This window comes from Salmo trutta, chromosome 12 (genome assembly GCF_901001165.1).
Source record: "Salmo trutta chromosome 12, fSalTru1.1, whole genome shotgun sequence".
NCBI classification, from domain to species: domain Eukaryota; kingdom Metazoa; phylum Chordata; class Actinopteri; order Salmoniformes; family Salmonidae; genus Salmo; species Salmo trutta.
This window is the reverse complement of record NC_042968.1, coordinates 14031836-14048521: the sequence shown is the minus strand read 5'-3', so window position 1 is coordinate 14048521 and position 16686 is coordinate 14031836. Positions and strand designations below refer to the sequence as shown.

Genomic DNA, 16686 nt, shown 5'->3' with positions numbered 1-16686 from the left:
ACAACTTTATATACAAAAAGTAGCCAGTGCTGGGCCCTTCTTGTAGTCAGGGACTCCCAGCCTATACAAAATGCAGTGATGTGTATGAAAATTTCCCCAGTGATAAAATGCTGTGCTGATAATTGGACAAAGAGCTGATCTGATTGGTCAGATATGGATGTAAAAAGTTTACAATAAAATCAACAACAGATTAAAGCTAGGGCTAAGGCTAGAGTTAATAAATCATTAGTAAAACAGTTATAACCCAGGGTTAGATTAGGCATTTTATGATAGTTGTTTTGGTGCTTGTTAAATACTGAGCAATATGGCTGCAGTTTAATTAATCCTTTAGTTTACAAATGCTATAAGATGCATTTTGTGGCATGATGTTCAGAGAGAGAGAGAGAGATGTCTGTGTGCCAGCAGGAATTTGGTGCCGCATTGTCTTATGTGCTGAAACCCTTTATCCACTGTTTGTCCAGCTCACGATTGCAGGGCTGTGGGAAAGGATTAGGATTTCACACCTTTTTCTTTACAGAAAACCCTGATCAAAGGAATTCCGTGCATAATAAATCAATGAGTACTGTCACGCACTCATGCTTTAACCAATAGCATGGGTAATCATTAGTCCCACAAAGCATTTCTACTTTAGATTTTGGAAAATGTCCTTAATATCATTATGTATATCAATGTTGCTTTTTTTGGAAAACTATTCAGTCACTGTCAGTAATCTATAACTTCCTATTCAAAATGGATGATTACTGATCATAACTGAGGTGTGATTATGTAATTAGGTATGTATGGAATACAATAACTTTGTTTTAGAAAGAAATATGTATCATGTGACATTGTAAAATACATTCTTTTTTGTTTTCCCATCAAGAAAACAGGATGTATTTAATCCACTTTTAATTCTGGTTTACTTTGATGTTCAAATCATGTTTATAGAATGGATCTGCAAGTAAACGGTTGTGCATTTCAGACCAGCAACTGTTACACAAAACAGACATTTCAGAATCTTTGCTTTATTTTCTTGGACCCCAGATGACCTTTGACCCATTGCAATGAACACAGATCCTGAAACAGTTCAGTAAGAGGGGCGACCTACCCGACCATCATTAACAATAGAAGCAATGGTAAAAAGCTGACCATTTAGCTTTTTGGGGAGGGGTCACTGTAGCACATTCTGTTAATGTTTGGACAAAGATTATTTTTTACTAACAACTATTTTTTAATATGACAAAAATATGTAATGTCATCTTTAGTTGATCACAGGGGCATCAACATTTATTTTTACTCTCCATTTTTTGAGGTAACAAGTATTCCTTACACTAGACAGAAAAACGATAATTCCATCCTGGGTCCTGTGTTAGCGAGTAGAAATTTGAGCAGCTTGCAGCAACATCATTTGTCAAATACTAGGCAACAACTAGGCCTACCTCACATCTACAACCAGAACATATAGCAGCATCATGTCTATGGCTAAGTGAACCACTGTTGGCTCTCACACTCATTAACTCTGATTGAAGGATGTCTGGGTCAAATGGAAGTGTGCCAACAATATCAGTAGCCCATTATTTTGGCTTCAATGTACCAGTAGCGGTTCAGTTAAGAAAAAAACTGCAGTGTTACAAGATTTAAATCTATTTACCATTTATTGTGCAGTTGACACAAATATGCTATGCTTCTTGGAGGACAACATATCTGGAATAGCATGAACTGAACTGAACTGTGGAATAACGGCATGATGATTTGAAAGTAATTCTATGGCTTGGTATTTAACAAACTCAAATAAAGTCATTACGGGCTTTAACTCGAGCAAATGTTTTATAAATATAAAATAGGAGGGCCTTCAGGAGCCTAAAGGGGATAAAGACTCTTTCAATGAGACAGCTTAATACTCAAGAGTTATACAATCCGGGTTACTTGCTCACATCAGGACCCATTTGGATAATGATCAATGCATTACCATTAGCAGTTTAAAACAGGACTATCAGCCACTGAACAAACTAGTAAAAATTAAAAAAAAAACTAGATTAAAGAAATCTTGACTGTAGTATGAGGTATTGTTGATAAAAACCATGTCTATTGTCTCCTTTTTCCTGTTTTTGGAATAGCAATGAAATCATATTAAGTAAAAACTGATGACATAACTACAAAAACAAAGATGTCAACAATTTTCTCATAGAAAATTAAAGATTGGCAGTATATTGACATTTACATGTAAAAAAATTTTTTTTAAATAGCAGCAAACAATAGGAGAAAAAGCATTGTTTTTTCTTGTTGTTTTTCATTTTGTTTTACACTTTGCTGGGAATTCCTCCATAGCAGCTCAAAAGGAGGAGTGTGCTCTTCCGTTATCCTGTTGTCTCATCTTTTCTCAATGTACAGTCAAACACCTTAACTCAGCAATTCAACAAAAACTTGCTGCCTCCCTTTTTCCCCACTCCCACTTTTCAACGTTACCCTTCCCTCTTATCTTAGGCTGTTTTTGTGGCTTGCCTAAGTCTTCAGGTTTGTGCAAAATCATCTCTAAACCAAAACTATTTTTTGTATTTTTTCCCCCTCAACTACACATATTCTAAACAGCATTTTAACTATGGTGTTTTCTTTCAGTTTTGCATTGAGAAAACAGTCATACATGACTTGGAGGGCAGGCATGTGTTAAGCACTACGGTAAATAGTTGTGTACAAAAATGTTACATAGAGACAGACTTTGGCATCCTGTTTCTACTCTGTACTGGCTCCAATAGGAAAATATGCAATAATAAACAACCTAAATCTTTGTTTTAGCTTTCAAGTTTGATATTTTAGTGTTTCAAATGCCGTTCAAGCGATGGGATACAGGATGCTGAAACATGCCAGACACAATGCTCGTCTCACTATAGACCCCTCCTGTAAGAACTGTGGCATAACAATCTCCAAAAGAATACCCTTCTACATCAAGGGCACACAGGATCGCTGCTGGGCTGCGTTGACTTGTACCCAAAATTGTAACACACATAACACCATAGTTAAAAGAGACCTGCTCCACTCCATTCCATTTTTTCAATGTGATTTTTTTTTATGAGTCAGAAAAAAACTGACTAAAAGTGCTTTTAAAAATGGAATGGTATTAGAAAGTAAGATATAACCACAAAAAAATCCAAACTGTGGATTGCATGGTAAAGGTTTGCAATTAATGCTAGATTTTAGTTTATCGTGTCATAGCTAGCTGTTGAAATATGTACATATGTGGCAATGAGGACAAAATATGTCACAAATCAACCGCCAAACAATGCTGGTTCATTCAATTTACTCCTAATTGAATATCAAGTAAATGTCCTTATATTGAATGAACTTACTTGCCAAACCTCAGCACCAGCAATCCACAATCATCTAAACAATAAAAACAGAGCAATATATACTAAAAGTATACTGTTGAGTTGTACAACCCAGTTAAAAAGAGAAGAGGCCAAAACTAGGGGCTCAGAATTTCTTTAGAAGTCTAGACAATATAATAAAGTGACTAAACGCATAAGCAAGCAGGGATACACAGATGCCTAGATGCAAAAAAAAAATATGAAAAAAAGGGAGTTTTGATAGCAAGCAAAATGCCTATCTATTAGAGAACAAAAATGCCCCTTCTCTTTTATAAATGAATTTATACTTCAAATAAAAACCTAGACAGACTAAAAATACCTACTTGTTGTTATTTTGAATGTTTTAAGTAAGCATGTAAAGTCAGTCTATGGTATTTAAAAATCCTAGTTCAACATTGGGTGGTAACAATGTATATTTCTGTGGCTTAATCTTGCACATAAACTATAATGTTTTCGTTTCATCCATATAGTTGTGCATCTTCCATAAGAATTTGTTTTTGCTATCATCCTTGTCTAGGTCTTGAGCAGGACAGGATGGGAGAGTGAGAGGGAAAACTGGTGGTCTCAGAAAAGTGAGGTGTTCAGTCCTTGACAGCCCTGGCTGAGGGCGGCCACACGTCACTGGGAGGCCATACAGGCCGGGGCACCGTAACAGGTGTGGCACAAAAGCATTTGCCAGAGGGTGTTCAGAGGGTGACGACTCGAGGGTGCGCTGGTGTCCTCTTTTCCCAGATGGCCTCTTGGTAAGGCCAGAGCCTCAAAAATATTTCCCCAAAAATGCAGAGGATGCCACTCAAATGTTAATGTCCCTCACATCTGTAGGGGTGCAGGACAGGTCCACATCCTCATCTACCCTTTTTGTTTCTGTGGAGACATTATGTTGCTGTGCCTGTCTCAGACTAGACTCAAGCAGAGACTCAATCTGTTCCTGACATGACCTCAGGCAGTCCTGTGAGGAGAGAGAGATACTGTCAGCATAATGAAGCAAAATATCTGAAAGACAATAGTAGCGAAAGGGTTTGTGACAAATAGTCAATGCAAGCATGTGTATGGTGCAATGTAAAGGCCCGGGGAGCTGTGTTTGACGTACCGGGTCACTCCTGATGACTTGGGACAGAAAGTTGGTTAGGTTCTGAGATGACAGTGCACCGTCTTTGCTCTTTAAGTACAGCCCCTGGACCGCTGCTGCCACACTGCCCGCTGCGATCATGGAGGGAGGGTTGGCGATGAATTTGACATCTACAGGGAAGACAAAAGAAAGAGAGACGGTAGGTACTTATGTCGTAAAGCAAAACATCTGAAACAGATCATTGACTAAATAGTACACATGAGCTTTCAATAGGATTAATGTGAAGGTTATGTGAGGGAGGCCATTCTAGGCTGTGGCATAATGATGTAGGGGACAATGGATATCCTGTTGCTCCTTTCCACTCACAATATCCTGAATGTGCCTTATTTCACGACCAGCCACTGACAGGACACCGGTGCGCATGCACACACTTCCAAAAACAATAAATCTAGCTCATGGACAAAATAGAACAGGTACAAAAGTACTTCCAGCACACGCATTCAATGGGTACACCACTTCAAAACTTTTTCCAAGAAGAAAGGAAATACCACTCTCTTTCCCACTCGTTTCCCCCATATAAATTATAGTTTTAAACCCCACTGAGCTGATCTCCTCTAAAGAGGTTAGCACCCCACTTCCTACTCCAAGTGCATGAAAGGTGACCATGAATCTAGAGTGGACAGTGTCCATCCCCCAACTGACTGCCTACCCCCCCCCCCACAATAGCCCTAAAACATACCCCAGTGACAACGGATTCAAAAACTATTGAGCAAACCCTGCCTTTCGGGAGAAACAAACCCTGCCTTTCGGGAGAAACAACAAAGCAATGTGAGAAGCAAACCCATAATCACATGAAACTGATCTGGAGAAAAAGAGATCACTGACTCCATTCCAGTACCTCCTCTACTTGTCCACACTACACAGTGACTGAGACACCCTCCATAAAACATGTTAGGCCTTGTACACTCATTCCTGCACCAGAGCCCATACCCCCAACCATTTACATTGACCATTGGCCACCTGGGCCCTTCAAGGAGGAAGAGTTATCCTGACAAGTGGGGGGAAAAATGCTGACAAAATATAACACATATATTAGCCATTGGTCCCTGAAAAAGTGGTTATGGAGCAGTGACAGGAAACCGGTGGTTCATGCGTGGGCCTACCTGTTGCACAGAGAGCCACGAATGTCTGGGCATGCTTGCGCAGAATCTGCTTCGTGTTCTGATGGACTGGTAGCTTGGAGAGGAAATGGTCTATGAAATCGTGCGGTGTTACCGATGCTAGATCCCATTTCAACTTGTTTAGAGTCAGTAGTTCCATTTGCTACAAAAACAAGACAGACGTGCGCAATGAGAAAATCGAACTTCACAAGTAGCTTCACATCATTTATTCTACGTTTTACGTTATCCACTAGAGGGAGATGTCGCCCTCGTCATGTCATTGCGCTACACCGCTGTAGACTACCTTTTGAAATGTATAAGAAACCAAACGTTCTTTGATGCAAACTTTCTTTGAAATTAACACACAAAAAATGCAATAATGACTTAGATCCAGTCAAAGAGAAACTAAGACAAGTAGTAGGCTAACTATAGGCATAGGCCTATATTATGGAAATGCACATTACAATTGTCTGGTCGATATTAAATGGATTATAACTACAGCCATATACAGAGTGTCTATTTAGAAGATTGACATTGCTCATTTACCAATAGATCGCTGGGCCGGATGGAGTTGTCGGTGTAAATGCACAATTTATCTGCAGTTAAAGGGACCGTTTCCTTCATCTTTGAGGCCAAAAACATACAAGTAGCTCCCAGGAGTTGTAATCTGGTTTTATTTGTGAGCTCCACAGACAAAAATCTATCCAAGTAGTTCATAGCCAGGGGAAAAACCTCCTCCTCGCATTTCTGTTCCTCGCAGACCTAGAAGTGAAAACAGCAATTTAGTCTATAGCCTCAAATTACAGTAGCCTATAATATAGGCCTACACGTGCATTCAGGTCGATTGTATATACCAATAAATAGGCCTGTCCATAAGTGAAAACGAAATACTGTAATGACAACAACACATTTTTTGAATTATCCTTCTATTCCTTAAGGCTGTCCTTAAAACAATAGCTATGGCCTAATTATAGGCTTCAGGTGGCGCAAAGTGGGCTATAGTCTGCCAATGCAAATAACATAAAATCATGTATTTCGAAAAGCTGAAAGTTGCTTAGGCCTAATTAAAACGTAAATTGAAATAGTTGAGAATTTAGGCTGTTTTCAGTCGCTTCTTGGAAAGACACAAAGGTGGCGTCAATGCAACTTTCCCCTTAAATTTCTAGTTCGTCATCTTTTCAAAAAAGAATAAAAAATATGTAAAAATTGTCCCGGTTTGTCAAATTAGCATGTAAATGATCCTTATGGTATACCTTATCGGATAGTTTCATGAAATGTCGAATTTTCATAGTAAACATATGAAAACAATTGAATTTACAAGTCAACGCTCTTTCTCGTGGAGCGTGCGACATTTAGATCTTGTGCTGACTCACAATTTCTGAAATTAATAATAAATGTATGTCGACATAAGACTCAATCTCTAACTACATGTAAATGTTGATTAATCGATATAGTATCATATCCGACCATTTAAAATGCATTCTTATTTACATTTTTTGTGAAAACGATCATGTTTCCAGAGCGACCTTCATAAAACTGCAGCAACAGCAGCCTGATTAGTAAGCCGAAACAAAACTTTACGGTTTTATATAATCATTTTTCGCCATCTATGCGACAGGATTACACATGCATACCCAAGATATACTTTTCGCCTTGCTGATTGAGTTACTGTCATAGCTGACATTATTAAATATTTTTAATTATATTAAAAACCTACGCATACGACAACAAAGATGGCGCATAATACTGGCAAGAGTAAGACTGCATACGTGTACATTGCTATTAATTTGGGGGGAAAAATTACATCTAAATACAAAATTACATTAAATAAGTCGCCGACAAAGAAAATAATCGAGCAGCTACATTGCTAGTGTTGTAATTACTGAACACACACGATACCTGGGAAATAGCCCGATAGGCTACAACCGTGTTCCAAATCTATTTTAGCCTACTTGGACAACCGTACACAAATGAAACATTAGCCTACTACATGTCAATATGTTTACATATTATGAACGATCATGCTTGTGAAGTATAAAATGTACGAAGCATTAAACGACCAATTCAATACATTGCGTCCAAAGGGCATGGTTAGTGTTTGGACAAACTTTTCAGCAATACATTTAGACATCATAAATATACACACCTCTAACATCCATGTAGCCACAATTTTCCTCATTTTAGGTATTATTTCTTTCTGGACACACTTGAAGTAATTTGGAGACGGAAGGTAATTTTCCTCTGCTTTGAGCATTGTCTGTAGAACTCGGTCATTTAGTAAGTTGGCATCTTGGTAAGCTCTTCTGATGGTTTCCACTTCACAGCACAACAGCTGGTGTTCCATATCTTTTGCGGTAGTGGCTTGCGTTTTCTGGCCTGAATAAATAATCAAAAGAGGTGCTTCTTGGTAGGAGTGAGTGAGGCTCCGTGGATGCTGCTTGCTGCTCCTAAAATGTAGCCCTCTGAGAGCTCCAAAGCTTCACGCTTCTAGACAAAACTCTCCTTCAGAGGGCTATGCGATGACGTTAACTGTTGTTAAGGAGGAGATCAAAGCAACAGCGAGTCGGAGAGAGCCGAGCTAAGGAGTCTATAGCGAGAGGAGGATGACTCTAAAGAACTACCCCTCTAAAGTTCCAAGTCCTTCCAATCGCTGCTGATCCACTCCTATAGGTATGGAAATGGGAGGTCCCAGTATTCTGGGTGGCGTAGCCTATACAGCCGAGGGGAGTCAGGAGGGGGTGAAGAGAACGGACGCTGAGTGGTGGGGGTTTGAGGGAGGAGGGATGTAAAGGCTAGTGTCGGTATAGGGAAGTTGGTTATGCAGAGATGAATGTGAAATGGTCCGATTTTGATAGGGGGCGGTATAGACACATTCTTGAAACTTTCCTGTTAAAAAAAAGCCATCAGAGAATAGCCCCGGCTTCTCTTCTCGTCACCCAGTCGAACATGAGGTGAGCACATGGGCAAGCTTCTACCACACAAAGACGATTAACAGTGGGACATGTCTTTTTTTAAGTCGCTTTAACATACTCATTATACAGCAATTCATGTAGTTGTTCAGATTGCAGGCATATTCAATAGACCTATGCATCACAAAACCCGTAAAAAGCAACCATCAGAGCCATTGAGTAAGACAGGCTATTTAATATCTCAAGAGTAAAACACGATGTGCAAAGTCGTTTACGTTAAAGCCTAAACTAATAATAATAGCGTTATAAACCTCTCTAATTTAGACAAAATAGTTTGTTAACAATATTGATTTCAGGTTTCAGTTTAATTTTATGTCATTAAACATGGTACAATATAGTTCAAGGGGCTTTATAGGCATGGGAAACATGTCGACATTGCCAAAGCAAGTGAAATCGATAAACAAAAGTGAAATAAACAATAAAACATTTACAGTAAATATTACACTCACACAAGTTCTCTCTCTGACTAGGGAGGAGACCGAAATGAGTCTAAACCAATAGGAGGAATTGCTGTTACCAGGCAGAATACGATCAAGCACTTATGGGAGTGTTGAAATGTTCTATTCAAATTAAAGTTATCGATAATCATGTGATTGGTTAAAATATCATTGGCTGTAGGCCAAATAAAAAAATGTTGAAGTTCTGTTATATAACATTAGAACAATAACAAAACAAGTTTGAACAGAATGGTATGTTCTTTTACCTTTGCAAGTCATGTTAGTGGAATATCAATATTATTGTTGTGTGAAAGAGGATCTAAATAAGGGATCAATTCTGTGAATAGTCGAAATCAGATTTATCACACTTTTTCTAAGAGTCGCAATAACGTTTCATCTCACAGTCGTTTCCATAGGAATATGAGTTTTTCATATTCTTAACATTCCTCTCCACAGGTTATTGAATAGCTACAGTAAAACTACCAAAATAGGTATTCTTTTTGTCAAGACTTGCTATTGTTCACGAATGTGGGTGACTCTTTCACTTTGACTCACACTTTGACACGTTTTTAAACTAAACTTATTTTCAATATATATCGATTTTTATCATTAACCCATATGGCCTATAAGGAAGTCCTACTATTCCTATCACCTAAGTTGCACATTATTGCACTCTTTTCGAAATCCCTACATATTTTGACCAGGGGCTTCAGCTAAATGTAGGGTATGGCAAAGTTACAATGGGGGATTTCCTACCACAGCCATCTTCCACCTCTGCACTGTTTTGAGAGAAATGTCATGCTGTTCCCTACAGCTGTGTCAATCCACTCTCCATAGATGGTTTGGCTGACAAAGTCACAAAATAATGCACAGGCATGGATAGGGCCAGAAGCCCTGCTTTGTTATGATTTCTGAATGGTCAGATAGCTAGCAACAATGACAAGAAGCTGCCATGTGGGGAATGGTAGGTGTCTCATTTCAGCTAGTTTTATCTTCTTCTTGATCGCTGTGTCCAATTGTCCTACTTGAGTAAAAGTAAATATACTGTATTAGAAAATGACTCAAGTAAAAGTCACCCAGTAAAATTCTACTTGAGTAAAAGTATAAAAGTATTTGGTTTTAAATATACTTAAGTACCAAAAGTAAACGTATAAATCATTTAGAATTCCTTATATTAAGCAAACCAGATGGCACCATTTTATAGTGTTTTTAATTTACGGATAGCCATAGGCACGCTCCAACACTCAGTCATTACATGGGACGGCAGGTAGCCTAATGGTTAGAGAGCATCCCAAACATGCTCAATGGGTGACAAGTCTGGTGAGTATGTAGACCATGGAAGAACTGGGAGATTTTCAGCTTCCAGTAATTGTTTACAGATCCTTGCGACATGGGGCAGTGCATTATCTTGCTGAAACACGAGGTGATGAATGGCACAACAATGGGCCTCAGGATCTCATCATGGTATCACTGTGCATTGAAATTGCCATTGATAAAATGCAATTGTGTTCGTTGTCCGTAGCTTATTCCTGCCCATACATAACCAAACCACCACCATGGGGCACTCTGTTCACAACGTTGACATCAGCAAACTGCTCGCCCACACAACGCCATACACGCTGTCTGCCATCTGCCTGGTACAGTTGAAACTGGGATTCATTCCTGAAGAGCACACTTCTCCAGCGTGCCAGTGGCCATAGAAAGTGAGCATTTGCCCACGGAAGTCGTTTAGATCAAGGCCCTGACCTGAACTGCAGTCAGGTCAAGGCCCTGGTGAGAACGACAAGCATGCAGATGAGCTTCCCTGAGACGGTTTCTGACAGTTTGTGCAGAAATTATTCATTTGTAAAAACCCACAGTTTCATCAGCTGTCTGGGTGGTTGGTTTCAGACGATCCCGCAGGTGAAGACATCGGCTGTGGAGGTCCTGGGCTAATGTGCTTATACGTGGTCTGCGGTTGAGAGGCCGGTTGGACGTACTGCCAAGTTCACTAAAATGACATTGGAGGCAACTTATGGTAGAGAAATGAACAATTCCCTGGCAACAGCTCTGGTGGACTTTCCTGCAGTCAGCATGCCAATTGCACGCTCCGGGCAAAACTTGAGACATCTATGGAATTGTGTTGTGTGACAAAACTGCACATTTTAGAGAAGACTTTTATTGTCCCCACCACAAGGTGCACCTGTGTAATGATGATCATGTTGTTTAATCAGCTTCTTGATATGCCATACCTGTAAGGTGGATGGATTATCTTGACAAAGGAGAAATGCACACTAACAGGGATGTAAACAAATGTGTGCACACAATTTGAGAGAAATAAGCTGTGTTGCACCATAACCCAAAGCAAATAGCTGCCTAATGAGAGGATTACAGGTTGTCAATCACTTAACATAATGTCCACCTGACCACCTCCCACCATCTCCCAGCCACTGCCTCCTCCCACTTCTCTTTGCCTTTGATGATTGCTCCACATTGACACTTGTCAACCCCACACTTTTTGTGCGTATGGAACATTTCTGGGATCTTTTATTTCAGCTCATGAAACGTGGGACCAACACTTTACATGTTGCATTTATATTTTTGTTCAGTGTAGTTAACATGTTGTGAATAATCTCCATAGTTGTGCATGCGTCGGTTATCTTGCTAAACTACCAACCCATCTATAATACAGCCTGCCTGTCAGCTCTGAGCTGTCCGCATGGTCCGAAAGCCAGCCTGTTAAACTGCATTTTAATCGGGATTGGAAGGAGTTTAGTTTTAATTGTTGGTGTTGTACTGGGGTATACTCTACCATACCCAATTGACACTGATTTTCAGTGACTTCTATAACAACTCAATGTGTTAGTTGCACACAGTAAGCCTATTGTATTGGGTAAGCCTATTTTATGTTGCATGTAAACTAAAGGTATATTATTTTAAAAGTTGTACAAAGGTCAGTCTACTAAATGATCCCTCTACTGATTAAAAAAGTGAGAACTCTATATAATCAATTGCAATTCAGATACAGGCATCCTTCCTAACTCAGTTGTATCTTTGTAGTGACTGGGTGTATTGATACGCCATCCAAAACCAAATGAATAACTTCACAGTGCTCAAAGGGATATTCAGCGTCTGCTTTTTTAAATGTTTACACATTTACCAATCGGTGCCCTTCTTTGCGAGACATTGAAAAACCTTTGGTCTTTGTGGTTGAATCTGTACTTGAAATTCACTACTTGATTGAGGGTCCCTACAGCTTATTGTATGTGTGGGGTACAGAGATGGGGTAGACATTCAAAAATAATGTTAGCCACTATTATTGAACACAGAATGAGTCCATGCGATTTGTTAAGCACATTTTTACTCCTGAACTTATTTTGCCATAACAAAGGGGTTGAATACTTATTGACTCAAGATATTTCAGCTTTTTGTTTGTTATTAAAAAAAAAATCTACAAACAAAATTCCACTTTGACATTATGGGGTATTGTGTGTAGATCAGTAACACAACATATCAATTTAATCCATTATAAATTCAGGCTGTAACACAATAAAATGTGGGAAAAGTAAAGGGGTGTGAATACATTTTACTACCACATAAATACACAGGTATTTGAGACACTTATTGTACAATGGGACCCATCATTGGCAAGTTTTGGATTGATGAATGATGATGAACTCTAGTTCATTCCTTCTGCAGCTGCAGCCAACACTACCACTTCTTCCTTTCTTTGTTAGTGTGATCTCACACTGGTTGACATGCACACTTCTTTTTCACATGTCAGGGCTTTGTGGCAGATTATGGCATGGCCCTTCGGTTGGTTTAATGCTTCATGAGCACTAGGAATTCACTCCTTTCTCATTCTATGTGATAGCAAAGCTACAATTATGTGCCTCTCCCCTTCTGAAAGAAAGCGATGCCGTTTTTATAGCTGTAGAAGTGAGATGATCTGTAGTCTGTTGAAGGAGTTATGCTTTGTTAGTAACATTCAATACGAGTGCTGTTTTGTGGTAGTGGAGGGTGGGTGGTATTATCTACTGTATATAGCTAGTACTGTATGTTGTATTGTGTTTATGTTAATATATGAAGTATATGTGTGTTTTAAAGAGTACATGCTCACTGTCTGAATGGACCTCAGTTATTTATCAGAGAGAGAGCGAGAGAACACAGAGCGATTCTCTAGGAAGTAGAATGCTGCTCTATAGTTGAAGGTGGCCTGACTGTGTGTCCCGAGGCCCTGCTGCCGTTGCAACTCCCTCCCACAGGTGTGCAGTAAATCAGCTGTAGGCCGGGTGACGAGTGCTGGTGTCTTGCCTCCAACCTGTGTTGCTCCATAACCCAAAACAAATAGCTGCCTAATGAGAGGATTACAGGTTGTCAATCACTTAACATAACGTCCACCTGACCACCTCCCACCATCTCCCAGCCACTGCCTCCTCCCACTTCTCTTTGTCTTTGAGGATCTCTCCATGTTGACTCTCGTCAACCCCCCCACTGTCTCCACTCCGCCATGGACTCAGATGCATTGAGTTCACTTTCTTTCCTCAGCGGGTGTCACCTTATGCTAATACAGGGTCATCCCTTCAAACGTCCTTGACCTATAGAGGTTAACGCCCTAAGGGCGGGGAAACATTTTCAGTATAGCCTATGGATTGTGAAATGTGCTTCGGTAAACTTCTGCAAAAGTTTGCTGGTCATGAAGTTTCAGTTTTAGTAATGTGGGTTAAAGTGTAGCTGTGTGTGTGTCTATTGTACAGTACCGAGCGAGATTCCTGCCCAGTTGATAATGGCACACATATTGAGCTGTGAAAATGGAAGACTTTACACTGATAGGCTACTGTTAGTTAAAGGCTCTGTTGTGTGAATATGTGAATTAGTCTAGATGGTTTTAGTGAGTAATAGTTTAGTATGGGGACCTGGTACTATGGAGTTCAGAACCGGCTGGTCCATGGAAGTCCAGGCCTCTCCTTCATTAGAGGGGCTGGTCCTATGTTGCGATGTCTCTGAAAGTATAAATCGTGGCCCTTGGAAACAGACCACCTCAGGGACCCCCTGATGCCACAATAAATCACAGACCTATAATGGAAAGCCAACTACACAAGGAGTGCTAAAGTACTGTGTAACAGGTATCAAAGATTAATGGGCAGCATTCTCAGTCTATGGGCTATGGCAGTGCCCGACCCCATGACCCCTGCTGTAAATCAAAAGAACAGCTCTGAAGTCTGCACTTCACAAAAACAAAACCTGAATGGGGAATCTGAATATTTTCCACATAACACTGTTAATAAATGAAAGCTCAATTTAAAAAGGTCATAAAAAATAATTTGTCATAAATTGGGTCTGGTTAGGAGAACTTTTGCCACCATCATTATAAACTAAACTACGTTTTGTATGTTGATGGTGATCTGGTTTGGCTGCCACAGAGCTAAGCCACCATGTTTAGTTAAGTACTTGTTAGATACTACTGCACTGATGGAGCTAAGAACACAAGCATTTTGCTACACCCGCAATAACATCTGCTAAATATGTGTATGCGACCAATAACATTTGATTTGTACATACATCTCTCTTTCTTTCTCACTCTCCACTCTCCACTGTTTTTTCACTTACACATAATGTATTAACATACATGGCCCCTCGATTATTGAAATAACATTTATTCAACACAAATTGAATAAAAAAAAAACATCATCCCTTTTGCATGCAATTAGACAATGAGACTCACAAGATTGATTCTCATCTTGAGGGGCCCAACATTCCCCCACACCACTGTCTCTGTGATCCATCTCCACCACTCCCAAAGACACTCTCTCCTCAAAGCCACCTTTTATTTGGCTTATGGTGATCAAGATTAATTTGGTGCCAAATGAAGTCAAAAGAATTCCCAACTCACTGCCAGTGGAGGCCAAACCCTAAGCAGGCCCCTTTCTTTCTGCAGAGATTAATGGAGACGTGGCAGATTGCTCTCTCTCTCTCTCTCTCTCTCTCTCTGTCTGTGTGTGTGTGTGTGTGTGTGTGTGTGTGTGTGTGTGTGTGTGTGTGTGTGTGTGTGTGTGTGTGTGTGTGTGTGTGTGTGTGTGTGTGTGTGTGTGTGTGGAGGCCTTATAGCCCTTGTCAGGTCAGATGTTTCCCATCCATATCTCTACAACTCAAAGACAAAAAGAGTAAAACTCAAATGTTTGGTTGGACATCAAACTCACTAAGTAGGTGGGACACTGGCTTTGCCTGGATCTATCTGACTGACCAATAATAGTAAATAGATTACTGATGGGACTACCATAGTAAGAATTACAGTTCTGCAAAGTGCTGTTTCTCAGAAGTGTGGTTGCTTGAATGGCTCAATGAGGTTTGAGATGCTCTGACTCCATACATCAGACTGAGAAAGACAGGAATCTCTGTTCTCGACCAGGGGCTCTGGCAAAAAGGCCACAGGGAACACATTTGATAGTCAGTAGGTCCATTCATACAGAGCATGGTTGACACCAGAAGTATCTCTGGGTTCAAGGGTCAGAGGAAGCCTGCGCGCCTGACATTTATGTTGGCCATCTCATGTGGTCAACTCGTGCTGATTTAAAACTATAATGTACACTGTAAAGGGGTTGTATTGAATTTGACAGTAACTTACAGGCAGCTCATTGGCAAGTAAGTTACTGTATTTCATATTTCAGTACACCTACTGTAATCTAAATACAGTATCAATGCAAGTACTGTGTAATGACACACAGCACACTACTGTAGAATTGACTGTATTATACTGTAAAAAAGTAAATGCTACTATAATCGTAATGAATGTGTGAATAAATGGATGAATGAAATTCATTGTGGGGAGGTGGGGTTTGTATTTCACAGTATTTTACTGTAATTACATGGGATTGGTGCAAGCAGGTTGGCTGCTAGGTAATGTGTTTACACATACAGCACATCAATGAATATTTGGTGTTTTATATCACTTGCACTTCTAGAATAGCCTGACGACTCACACTAAATTCTTCCGCTCCTCTGTCGTTCGCTATATACTTTAGTCTGAGACTGCAATCATTGAAGTCATTTGTGGTGAGAAGGGGCACGAGGGGCGTTGTACAAAACAAAGTCATCAGCGATTGAATTGTCTCTAACCAGAGTATCAAAGCAAATGACTGATTTCCAAACTGCTGCTTCACCCACGTGAGTTCTGGCTCTGGCCCAACCCATCGGTTTCTGTTCACATTTTGTGAAGGGTCGGGGAGATACTCAGCTCCAGACTTATTTCGGAGAAGAAACTAACGTCTTTGGTCGTGGCGTAGCGTTTGGCCAGAACAAGGAGTCTGGGTAGCCAGGCAACTTCTAGAGGCCTTAACAAAGACTTCTAAACTGGCAGCGACTCTGGGGCAAAACAGACCAAAAGCACATGGCAAAATGCTAAACCATTAAAGGAGGACTACACTTCCAGATTTGGCCTCATTTTAGATTTGGTTCATTAAGAAATGCTAACGGCCATGACATGATTGAATTCAAACGTGAGTTGGTTTCTGGGTGTAGTTAAATCTGGGTGTCTCTTGTGTGTGTTTGCAGGTGGGAAGAGTTAACCAAATTATTTCGCTAAATAGCTTCAGCCAGCTGGTGTTTTACTGTGGCAAAATTGGTTTGCCAGCCTATCTCTGGGGATAGTTAGGGACCGTCAATAAATTACACAATGTAAATTGGGCAATGTTTTCATGTTGCACATCTTTTAGTTGTCTCATTAAATGCTTT

General features: G+C 40.0%; 1 protein-coding gene across 1 annotated transcript; it reads right to left on the bottom strand.

Moving 5' to 3' along the window:
* Positions 1-984: 984 nt before the first annotated feature.
* LOC115202965 (G1/S-specific cyclin-D1) lies at positions 985-8251 on the bottom strand. Its single transcript, XM_029767172.1, has 5 exons — positions 7717-8251; positions 6117-6332; positions 5574-5733; positions 4432-4580; positions 985-4290 (listed from the first exon to the last, which is right to left on the bottom strand). Exons 1-5 carry the CDS (start codon positions 7912-7914, stop codon positions 4135-4137), a joined length of 879 nt encoding a protein of 292 aa, XP_029623032.1. The 5' UTR covers positions 7915-8251; the 3' UTR covers positions 985-4134.
* Positions 8252-16686: the final 8435 nt, after the last annotated feature.

What these genes read in the sequence shown, in the direction of transcription:
- LOC115202965 (XM_029767172.1), bottom strand. Translation starts at nt 7,914, where the DNA reads ATGGAACACCAGCTGTTGTGCTGTGAAGTGGAAACCATCAGAAGAGCT. An exon ending in TGGCTACATGGATGTTAGAG is followed by an intron (nt 6,333 to 7,716) that starts GTGTGTATATTT and finishes TTTCACTTCTAG; the next exon opens with GTCTGCGAGGAACAGAAATG. An exon ending in AAGTCATCAGGAGTGACCCG is followed by an intron (nt 4,291 to 4,431) that starts GTACGTCAAACA and finishes CTCTCCTCACAG; the next exon opens with GACTGCCTGAGGTCATGTCA.